Raw genomic sequence first — 11,725 nt, forward strand, 5'->3', positions numbered from 1 at the left:
TTAAGGAGTTCGAGGAGATTTCGTACATCACCAAAGACTCTTGCAAACTTCTCTCGACGTACGAAGGAGATCACTCTAACCGATGCATCGCAGCCTGACATGGAGACCCCAGTGCACACGATCGTAAGAGGCTGTGGAGGGTCATGGACTCAGCCAGATCCATCATGGGCACAAGCCTCCCCGTCACAGACGACATCTTCAAGCAGGCAGCATCCACATTGCGGACCCTCACCATCCTGGGACGGTTGTTAAAGCAAACAGCGCATTTCACTGTATGTTTTGATATACGTACATGTAATAATACTGTAATCTTGAATGCCTTTTTCTTGTTACCGCCATCAGGGGGAGGTACAGAAGCCTAAAGACCAACTCAATAATTCAGAATCAGCTTCTTCTCTGCCATCAGATTTATGAAAGACCCATAAACACTACCTTAACATCCTTGTTTTGCACTATCTATTGTGTAATTTATAGTAATTTTATGTCTTTGCACTGTACTGCTGCAAAATAAGATTTCAAATCATATTAGACAGTAATAATTAAACTGGTTCCGATTTTCCATCATTCATCATTCTAATGCTAAAGAAGTTTGACAGTAACCTGTCTAAATGACTACTGTCCAATGGCATTAACATCAACCATTATGAAATGCTTTGAGCGGCTGGTCATGGAGCACATTACAGCCTTTCTCCCGGCTACACTGGACCCTTTCCAGTTCGCTTATCACTCAAGTCAGTCCACTGATGCTGCAATAGCCTCTGCCCTCCACTTGTCCTGTCCCACCTGGAAAGTGGCGTCTCATATGTTTATAGACTTCATTTCAGTGTTCAGCACCATCATACCCCAGTAACTGGTGGGGAAACTCCTCACTGGGTCTCAACACCTCCCTCTGCATTTGGATATTGGACTTCTTGACAGTAAGGCCACAGTCAGTCCATGTGGGCAGCAACATCTCTTGACCCATTATGCTAAGCACTGGCGCTCCCCAAGGCTGTATGCTCAGCCCACTGCTGACGAATGACAGTGTCACAGGAGCCAGCTCAAACTGTGTCAACAAGTTTGTGGATGTCACAACAGTAGCTGGCCTCATCAAGAACTACGATGAGACAGAGTATTGAGAGGAAGTGGAGTGGCTGGAGGATTGGTGTGAGAAGAACAAACTAAGCCTGAAGACAAAGGAAATCATTATAGACTTCAGGAAGGTGCAGACAAACTATCCCCCTCTGGGAATACATGGCTCCTTCGTAGAGAGTGTTAAGTACACCAAGTTCCTGGGAGTTCACATCATGGACTACCTCACCTGGTCCCTTAATATCACCTCCCTGAACAAGAAGGCACAGCAGCACCTCCACTTCCTAAGAAGACTGAGGAAACACAGGCTCCCCCCCCCCCCCATCTTAACTGTGTTTTACAGGAGCACCATTGAGAGCGTCCTGATGAGCTGCATGTCAATCTGGTACAGGAGCAGTTCAGTATTGGACCAGAAGTCCCTACAAAGGACTGTGAGAAGAGCAGAGAGGATCATAGGGGTCGCCCTACCATTCATCCAGATCACTTATCAGGACTGCTGTGTACGCAGGGCCCTCAGTGTTGTTAAGGATCCAGAATCCTCTTTGACTTTCTACCATCAGGAGGGAGACTACAATGCGTAAAAACAAGAACGGTCAGGATGAGAAACGGTTTCTTCCCCCAGGCCATTAAGCCTCTGAGCTCTCTGCCACATCATATTTGAAGTGTCACTAGTTAATCTGTTCTGTACTTTATAATATTTAGTATTAATGCACCAGTTTGTTATTTATGTGTGATTCATCTATAGATTTTATCCATACCTTCATAAATTATCATGTGTTATGTCACGTGATCGGCAACAATGAATATCAATCGGGTCAGGTTTTATAAAAATGTTCAAACATTTATTAAACTCTGCTCAATATTAAAAAAAATAAACAAACAAAAATCTTAACTGGAAGTAAACTGCTATGTGGCCATTCAACAAACCGCCACCCAGTACTAGTTCTTAAAGCGATAAATGCAAAAACAGTTCTTAAAGTGGTAAATTCAAACACAGTTCTTAGAATGGTAAATTCAAAAGTCCAAGAGGTTTATACAGTCAATTAGGAGAGACTTTCCTGAAGTAAAGAATTCCTTGAAGACACGACATTACTGCCAAACCCAGCCGGATCCTGCCTTGTCCACAGGATTCACAACGAAGGAAATAAAACAGTTTAACGGCACTGACCTTTCCGTCTGGATACTAGATACTGCACAGCCTTTTCTGCTGCTTTTAGCAGAGGCTATCGCATGCAGATCACTCTTTCTTGAACAAATTCAATAATGGTCGATCCTATCCAAAACCGCTGAACGACTCCTTCAGGCTCCTGTCTTCACTCTCCAATATTACTGAAAAGATACATCAACAAACCCGGCAGCGATTAGTTAAACTGCCAGCCCAACACTTTTGTACCTTATAATAGAATGTAAAACTCCGTTTTAAATCAAAACTGCGTCATAAGGCAAATACGCAGCGGAGCGGAGTCTCTGGCTGACGTTCTAACTGGAAAACTAACTGCGTCATCCCAGGGGTCTCCTTTTATACCCGAGGTGAACATGTCATCACGTGACCTCCAAAAGACCATTCCATCATGCTCATCAGCTACTCAATTACATCATAGTCATAAGACAGTCACAAGATATCCATGAGGTATGTAACAGTTATGTATACTACTCTGCTTTCTACCTGGTTTGAAGAAACATTGTCTCGTTTCTACATATATTATATGGTTATATATGTTATATTCATGTATGTAGTTAAATGACAATAAACTTGACTTGGCTTTTGAACTGAATACAGCATCTTGGGATGCCATCTGGCAGCTTTATGACATATTGCATCACATTAGCATTAACATTAGACATTATATAGAAATAGGATCTGGAAGATTATATAATTTTTTGATGAATTCAATGGCCTGTTACACATTTTTTTGTTCACAGAACCTGAAGCATTGAATAAGTGTAAGACAAAGGTAGCTTAATGGTAGCACATAAATTCAGAGTCAGAAACCATGGCTATCCCAAGCTATTTCATTATATATTCAAACATATAAAAAAATCCAAAATACTTCTGGTCCCAATCATTTTGGATAAGGGGTACCCAAGCTGTACAAAACACATTGAAGTTAATTTCAGCGAATTTTATAGGATCAGGTACAATTTTTAAAAAAAACTCATGACACACTGATGGAAAAGTGTACTGTATTTTATGAAAATTTAAAATATGTAAGGTATTAATGCTTTTCGTGTTTTGGGATAATTGTCAAATTTTTTGACATAGAATTCATGGGATTGAACTGCCATCAATACATGGCTGCATAATACATACAATACTACAAACCACCATGTAAAGTGCTGTCCTTTAAAGGTTACACTTAAAGCAAAGTAGATCAGCAGTTCGGCGAAATAGTGTGGACAAGAAACGAATTCAAACCAGTCACCATATGGGATGCTATGCTTGTAGTTGATCACTTCACCTATATAGGAACAGAAACTGTTAATTAACTAAAAGAGAAAAGTATAATCAAACAGCATCATTTCTTGCATACAAATTTCAATAATATTTAAATAAAATGATGTAAGTGCTTAATTACTATCCCACATTAGAAGTAATGGCATGGGGGAAAGATTGGGGGAAATAGTGATAAAGGAGCTGAGATGAAACATAGATTGAAACATGGATTTTGGAAGGAAAATATTTTCAGGGATTTATCTGGCAATATGAAAGTTAACCAATGTGCACCTACTGTTAATTATGAACTTTACCCACATACATTCCTCAGCCTGAATATTGGAAAGAAAAGAAGCACACTGAAAAAAAAATTTGCAACAAAAGTGAATTACAACAGCAGGTGGGCATTATTTTCAAAAGTCCCATCTGTGAGCCGGTACATATTCAATTAAATTGGAATGCACTGTGAGTGAAGATACCATTTAATATGGTACAATGGAAATCACATCAGAAGGCCAGAATCCATTGACCCGCATGGCTGAATTAACAGATCCCAGTGAAAAGGGTAGGGTGAGCCAGTGTGGTTGATCCACGTTGTAAGAATGGTTGGGCTTCCAACGCAGGTAGTCGTAGACTGGAATGAGCTGGAAACTGCCTTTGCATGAATATTGAACATTGTTTGGTTGTGATGCTCTAAACACAATAACACTGTCAATGTGGAATGTTTATGTTTACAACTGAAATATAATAACTAGATAATGTCCTGAAGGAAGCCTATTAAACCATGCTGAATTAAAGAAAGAAAGAAAGATACAGAGAGTATCAAGAATTGCATCCCACATCTTAATAGATGAAAGGAGATGCAAAAAAGTCAGTACATAATTGCTGCTTGATTGCAAAACAGAAGAGGAACCCAATTCTTAAGAGGCAAACCATCCCATAACAACTACAATCCATTTGCCATTGGAGGCAGAAATCCATCCTGACTCACCTTCAGTTAAAAAAACAAGCTCCTTTTAAACCTTCTGCTCTAATGAAGTCAAATGAATAATTATCTCAAGACCACCAGCAGAAATGACCCATTTTTTCAACTGAAAGAGCAATCTGAATAATATATACTGTAATTGCACAAAGCACCTTTTAAGATATCAAATAGCAGGTTTTCATATGCTACATTTTGTCCCCCTTGTTAATCATTATGATTTGCTAAATCTTAGTTATGCATCAGCTGGTATGTTTGTGCACCATTGACTTACTTACACAAATAATGTGTCATGGAAATAATCTCTTACCTGATTTGTTTTTCCTCAAATTGGCAAGGATCATATGACTCTTGTACTGATGAATTGTTGCCCACAAAAACAGTGCTATTCCAGCTATATGGTACCACTGTCCTTGTGCGATCAGATCACGAATGGTGAATACTACACAATAAAGCAAAAAATTAACAAAAAGTTTCCAAACATTTTACGTGCATACATTAAACACAGAACCAGATTGCCTCGGCTCAGTGAAACTATTCCACTGTCCAAGAAGACTCTAATATTAAATTGCTGAGTAACATATATCCGTTCAAATGGACATTTTTTTTAAATAAAGCAAATTGGTGCAAACTCAAGGCTGTGCATATTGACTTCCTTATTGCATATACAACTTAGGGATCATATCCTAATTTGATTCTCATGTACAACGGAATCAAATGTGCTTGAAAATCAAATCAGGCATGATCTTCAAGTTGTACTACTACTTTAATATTGTTGCACATCCACAATTATAATGTGACTTTTTTTTCTAATGGTATGATCTAACAGAAATTTCTCTCTACCCCATTCTACAAAAACAGCAGATAAACCAATACCAAACAGAATATTGCAGCAACGAAGGACATATTTAGACAAATGAGCCCAGACCAGCTTCTTACAAGGCTTTCCAACGAGCTCATCTCTGCTGCTCCTTGTCCAAGATCTTGCAATCCAATTCCTATTTCAGAGTTGTCAAAGTCAACATAGGGCTCTAAAAGGTTACAGGCACAAGTGTAGGTGTTCATGGCAGGACAGCCTACCTCTTCATATATGATGTTCATAATGAACCTTTTCAGTGCAGAGTCCATTTGCATTGTTATTCCTGAGTGCTGTTGGAGGTGTTCTATTAGTGAGACAGCAGAGCACAGCTAAACAGATGTCTTTTTTCCCCCAAATAAAAGCACAGTGGATTACCTACACACGCGTTTGGACTCCAGAACCCTGAATGATAATGGGGAACCAGAGTAGACAATACTTTCTGTCTCTTATGCAACTTTTTATCATTGTTGGCATTGATTTTCAATCCATGGACTGCTGTTTTGTAAAGGGGTACTTCTAGAAAGCCTTTTGAAAGCCTGCATACATAAATGCTCCATTTTCCTCAACCTTCTTTATTACATTATTTAAGGGATAAAATGTATTGTTGCAATAAAAGTAAAGGTTTCAGGATACACAACCATGAAACATTCATGAGAAATGATATTAAAAATTTCAATATCCATCATCTAAACAACCGTATCCAATAAAGTGCTGTATGATAAGGATTGTATGGTAGACAAACTTCAGGTTTACAATATTTCCAAATAAATAAATTTCCATTTGTTGAGGCTGAAGAGCAGACATAAAGCATTTTGAATTCAAAGTGAGATTTTTTTGAGCTGGGATGCAGCTGAATCAATAATTGAGCATAGGCTTACTTGGTAAAATTTATGTTAAGTTATAATACAGGCAACAGAGTTTTAGATAAACTAAATTTTAACAAGGGGGGAATTGGGAAGCCAAAAAGAGTATCAAATATTTACTTCCAGGGATAATAAAAGCAGTAATGCCCAAGTGGAAAAAGTGCAGCCAATGAAGGCTTAAAGTATTTGCTCCTTATTCTCACACGTTTCATAACTCTTATAACTTTTTGTATTAACTGGTCAATTAAATATATCAGGCCTATATATTTAAATTATGCAAATAAAAAACTACCTTTTGATCCAGCATGGAGTCCTTCACAATGCACTGTTAAACCCACAAGGATGTAGTAAACCAGACCCCAACAATACTGTACTGCATGAATGCTACCATTCGAAAACACAGAGACAATGAGGCACTCTCCGAGGCGTCGAACACCTTGCACAAACAACATTATCTGAACCAGCAGGACAGACAATTCACTACCTGGAAAAGAAATATTAAAGCTTTAAAATAATGCATATTTTAAATATTCACGAAAAACTGCTCTTGCCAATATTCATATTTCCAGTAGTAGTAAAAACTAGACATACTCAACAGATCATTCAGCACAGATGGCTGGAGAAATACAGATAGCATTTCAGATTTCACCAGTATTTTAAATCTTCCTATTTTGAAAGAACATCACATGGAAATGTTAATTCAAAATCACAAGATCAAGTCTTGTGGGATATTACTTCCTGATATTATAATAGCACCTGCTCTTGAAATGTATTTCATAAAAGACAGTTTTTAAAGTTTTTTTTCTATTCTTATAAGATTGTCAATGTCAAACTTCAGGAACATTGATTTCTGATTTATTATGTAAGAATTAATCTTAATATTTGATTACCTAAATACTATTGAAATTGTTTCATAAGGGTAAACTTGGTTATTAAGTGTTGGAAGATAATATCAAATGATCAACTTTATGTTTCACTACCACTTAATTTTATTTGAACTCATGGAAGCTTGTTTCAAAAGGGTACAGCTCCATGAGAACCATTATTTCTTCTCACCTGGGGCTGCACTAATTGAGAAATAATTATTTCCATTCATACACAATTCAGTAATTTGCTCTTATCTTGTGTAGAAAGTGAAAACTAAATCTTACCAGGTTTTAAGTGGGACACGCTTCCAGAAAGAAAACTAAGCAGTCTTTGAAGCCATAATGGGAAAGGTTGACCAAAAAACAGATTTTGACAAGTAATTATAAGTAGAAAACTATTCCACATCATTGAAACCACATAGAAATGAGAAAAACACCTGCAAAAAAAAAAGAAAAAACATTGTCATCCTATTAACCATAACTGTCTCCAAAAACATTCTTTCTTCAGAATAATTACTGTGTTCAAGAGCTGATATGAAGTGGAATGAGGCATTGTCTGATTTTTGCACCTAGTTTCAGAGAACACTTCTTCTTACAACTTTATTTTAACCTGGAACAGTATATTTTGCTCTGAGGTTACAAACTGACTTAGATAAAATTTTATATTGCTAAGTTAGATTTATTTACTTATTTCCACAGTGATCATTGATTTCCAAGTTGTGGACATAATTGGCAAAACCAGCATTTATTGTCCATTCTAATTGCCCTTGAGTAAGCGGCGGTGGACCACCTTCTTGAACCACTTTACACAAGACTGCCTCAGAAATTGCCAATTCCAATTCAGAGCCAAGAAATGTAACGCTGATCAGTTTTGTACTATATCATGCTTTTAACCTACCCTATTTTAGGAAAGCTTGTGCTGCTTTGTTATTGCATCTATCTTGTTAAATTAAGAGGGAGAAAATCATACTTTAAATTGAGGTTAAAAGTTTTTCAAAATGCTTGAGAAAAAGAGATTTTGAATAACTTTTCACCTCAATGCTTTCAGTTCAGGTGCAGCATAGGCAAGAATCAGAACTAAATCTTAATTAAAAAAAAAATCGGCCAGACAGAATGCATGGCAGAAACCCACATCAAAGAGCACAGGAGGTCTATCTTTTTGGGTTACTTAGAGAAATTGGCGGTAGCAGACCACTGAATTCGCAATGACCATAGGATTGACTTCAATGGCACAAAACCACTGTGCCACACCAATGGCTTTTGGGACCGCTTGAGAAAGGAAGACATTGAAATAAAACTAGAGGAAAACAATTTTAACAAAAACAAAGGTCTCGCTCTAAATAAGAACTAGAATTCGATTATAAACAAGGTGGGAGAGCGGAAACCTGACTGGATAAGGACTAACCAATCAGGAGGGATAAACTACAGGGGTATAAATACCACCAGACTAGACATTCCCAGGCATCATCCCTGAAGAAGATGGCAGGGTTTGCCATTGAAACATCGGTTATAATCAACACCTATGTCAGCTGGAAGCCTGAGAAGTTTATTCATCAAATCCTAATTATTTTGCAGAATACACAATATATTTCTATATTATCGCTTCATCTCAATCTTTGGAAATTGTATGTTTACACAGTCTATATAAACAAATCATTGTAACTTATTCTATAGTTAAAACCCCACTGAGTGAGGCCATTTGGCTCAACTGGCCAAGGTGGGTCTCCAGACAACAATCTCATTAGTTCCATTACCTCTCTCCTAAATTCTATGCTCTTGCTTAACTTGCTGTCTGTCAAATATGCTCACAAATTCCTTTTGATTACCAGGGCGAGGCCCTTCATCAGGACTTGGCCCAAAACGTCAACTGTTTACTCTTTTCCACTAATGCTGCCTGGCCTGCTGAGTTCCTCTGGCACTCATCTCCTCTGCAATTGGAATTGCTTTATTATTCTTTTTGCATTCCTCCATACAAATCAGCTACAATTAAGAACCTCTTCAAAGCAGTACCAACAGCAATTAATGGTCCAGGTTTCTATCCCAACATAGTCATTTCCATTGTTCTCTCAAAAATGCCAATCATTCCTTACAACACACATGCTTCACACTTTTACAAATTCATAAAATTATTAACCTGAAATTTTAATTCTTCTTCTCCTCTCTCCACAGATGCTGCCTGTCCCGAGTACCAACAGCATTCTGATTTTAAAAAGAGCCTTTAATTGTCTAACAAAGTATATACTGGTCTTAAAAATAACAAATGGCTAAGTAAAAAACCACGGCTGTGATTCCCCACTAGAACCTAGGGTTTTAAGTGCATTTTCTCTTTTGATCTCATTGCAGTACTGAGCTACTGGCAAGGTTGGATGAATGAATTCTGAGAAGTGAACTGCGGCCCTTAATGCACATTTATAAGTATGAACCAAGCTTCCATTTAATCCCCACCCCCCAAAAGAATGCATTTAGGCATTTCGATCAAGCAGCACTCTCTTAGTCCCCAAGTCTTTAACAGTGATTGTCTTGTGGCAATGCTTCTGTTGACATTGATGTTCTGACTCTAGACTGACCGAGGTAACGGAGCAGACTAGGATGTGGTCAGCCCAGCAGATATCAATACCTATTGTGGGACAGATGAGATTGAAAATCGAGGTGAGTGCAGAAGGTGAGCGTGCACTGGCTGCCTGCCTTTCATCGCTGGTGGGATCGCTCTGCTGCGGAGAAGGGAGACTCTGTGGCCTGCCACTGTGCCAGAATGTCACCGAGGTTTTCTGCATTTATGGATATGGATTTGGACTATGGACTTTTTTAAAGTCACATCTTCTCGTTTTTTCGTGCTGGGGGGGCAGTTCAGGGATGGTGATCATGTTGCCATTCTTTTCTCCATGATTTTGTGGCCATCTGGAGAAGAATTTCAGAGTTGTATCTTTTGATAATACATGAACCTTTGAGATGGTATAAACAGACTTGTGATCCCTATGCTTGAACAATTATATTCCCTAACATATACATTATAGTGTTTGGCCCAAGCATATTGACAAGGAAGAAACAGGGCAGACTAATTCCAACATTGTCCTGATGCAGGGGAATCAGCGGAAAAAAAAATCAACATTTCTTTGGCCTCCACTGATGTTGTCTGAACCGTTGAGTTTTTCCAGCAATTTGTCCTTGTCTTGGTGTGCTGATGAACTAAGTCAAAGTCAAAATAAATGTATTATCAAAGGACATATATGTCATCATATACAACGCTGTTGTGAGTTAGTCTGCCCTGGTCAATCCTTGCTGATCACTGGGGTGGGGTTGTATTCCTTCTCACCCAGGCCAGAAATCACCCTGCGGTTTGTCTCCCTCTGACATGCAAACTGAAATTATTTCAAATTTGGAGTATGCCTTCTATGGCCTCATCCAAGGGCTCCAAGCATTGACACCAAAGCACAACACAGCAAATCACTGGGAGGATAAGCAAACAAACAGTACCGCCCTCGTTCAGGCCAACTTCCGCAACAGTGAGTAAGGAGGGCCTGCTTACTCACTGTCAACTATACTGGTCCGGATACCTTGTCGGCATACCGAATAATACTTGACACCAGGTTCCTTGGGCATCTTGATCTGCCAATCACATCAGAAAAGGAAACAAAGACTTTGTAAGCTGCTGCTCTTACCTCTTCGGGAGATCTAGGCGCTGGAGCCACGGCGGCCGCTGGAAGAAATACTGTTTGCTTTTACCGTAGCACATGGCGTCTTTAAGTACAACGCGCCAGATACCCGAACCAGAACATATATCGGGGAAAAAAATAAAGATCAGAAACATCGCGGCGGAAACTAGCCAGGCGATGGCCAAAATTCCCAAGTCAGATGCTACGACCATGTTGCCACGGTGAGGAGGAGGAGGGGAAAGGGGCGAGGCTGAAGTAATCGCCGGCGGCACCAGAGGCGGATATGACCGCTTTGTAGCTGCCGTGAAATCCCGCAGCAGAGCGGAACGTAACAGGCCGGCGTCTGCACGGCTTTGGTTTTGTTCCAGGGCTTGCGGCTCCGGGCTGTCAGCTGCTGGGTAATCATAGCCTTGAACGGGGGATGACCTTCTGCTGGTAGGGAACAGTCTCCCAAACGTAGCCGTCGTTTGGGAGGGGAATTGGGTGCTTGGTGGGGGGAGACGAGCGAAAAAAAGTGGAGAAGTGACACTTGATACAAGCTCATGAAATCATCAGAATCCCGTTTATCCCGCTGATGTATGTCGTGAAATTGGTTTTGTGGCAAGACCAAAAAAAATTGTATGTTATAAACAGTGCAAAAGACAATTAATAAGGTCGTGTAATGGGTTCATGGACCGTTATAAATTTGATAGAGGAGGGGAATTAGTTGTTCTTCTGTTCAAGAGAGGCATATATGGTATTGCATAGAAAAAATATTTCTCGCAGGGTAGAAATTTCAGGTGGAGATGCAAGTGAAATTGCAGACGTTTGGGAATCTGGAGCAACACATAAAATACTGGAGGAACTCAGTCGTGATGAAGGGTCTTCACCCAAAACATCGACTATTCGTATATGTCTGTAGATGCTACCTGGCCCACTGAGTTCGTCCCAGGGTTGCCAGATTGAAATTTTAATTTAAAGCCAAACATTACTTGAAAAAGGCCAGGAAAAAGCCAGA

At 39.3% G+C, this 11,725-nt stretch overlaps 1 protein-coding gene across 1 annotated transcript; it reads right to left on the reverse strand.

Moving 5' to 3' along the window:
- Positions 1-1,891: 1,891 nt before the first annotated feature.
- srd5a3 (steroid 5 alpha-reductase 3) lies at positions 1,892-11,019 on the reverse strand. The gene is made up of 5 exons (XM_072252695.1): positions 10,735-11,019; positions 7,361-7,512; positions 6,502-6,693; positions 4,798-4,929; positions 1,892-3,530 (listed from the first exon to the last, which is right to left on the reverse strand). The coding sequence occupies exons 1-5, from the start codon at positions 10,938-10,940 to the stop codon at positions 3,271-3,273; spliced, it is 942 nt and encodes a 313-aa protein (XP_072108796.1). The 5' UTR covers positions 10,941-11,019; the 3' UTR covers positions 1,892-3,270.
- Between the last annotated feature and the right edge of the window lie 706 nt (positions 11,020-11,725).

The sequence above is a fragment of the Mobula birostris genome, chromosome 3 (genome assembly GCF_030028105.1).
Source record: "Mobula birostris isolate sMobBir1 chromosome 3, sMobBir1.hap1, whole genome shotgun sequence".
Classification (NCBI taxonomy): domain Eukaryota; kingdom Metazoa; phylum Chordata; class Chondrichthyes; order Myliobatiformes; family Myliobatidae; genus Mobula; species Mobula birostris.

Excerpts from the sequence above, each read along its gene's own strand:
- srd5a3 (XM_072252695.1), bottom strand. The coding sequence starts at position 10,940 with ATGGTCGTAGCATCTGACTTGGGAATTTTGGCCATCGCCTGGCTAGTT. Across the intron at positions 7,513-10,734 it reads CGCCTAGATCTCCCGAAGAG|GTGTTTTTCTCATTTCTATG; the intron begins GTAAGAGCAGCA and ends TTTTTTTTGCAG. Across the intron at positions 6,694-7,360 it reads CGTGTCCCACTTAAAACCTG|GTAGTGAATTGTCTGTCCTG; the intron begins GTAAGATTTAGT and ends TTTCTTTTCCAG.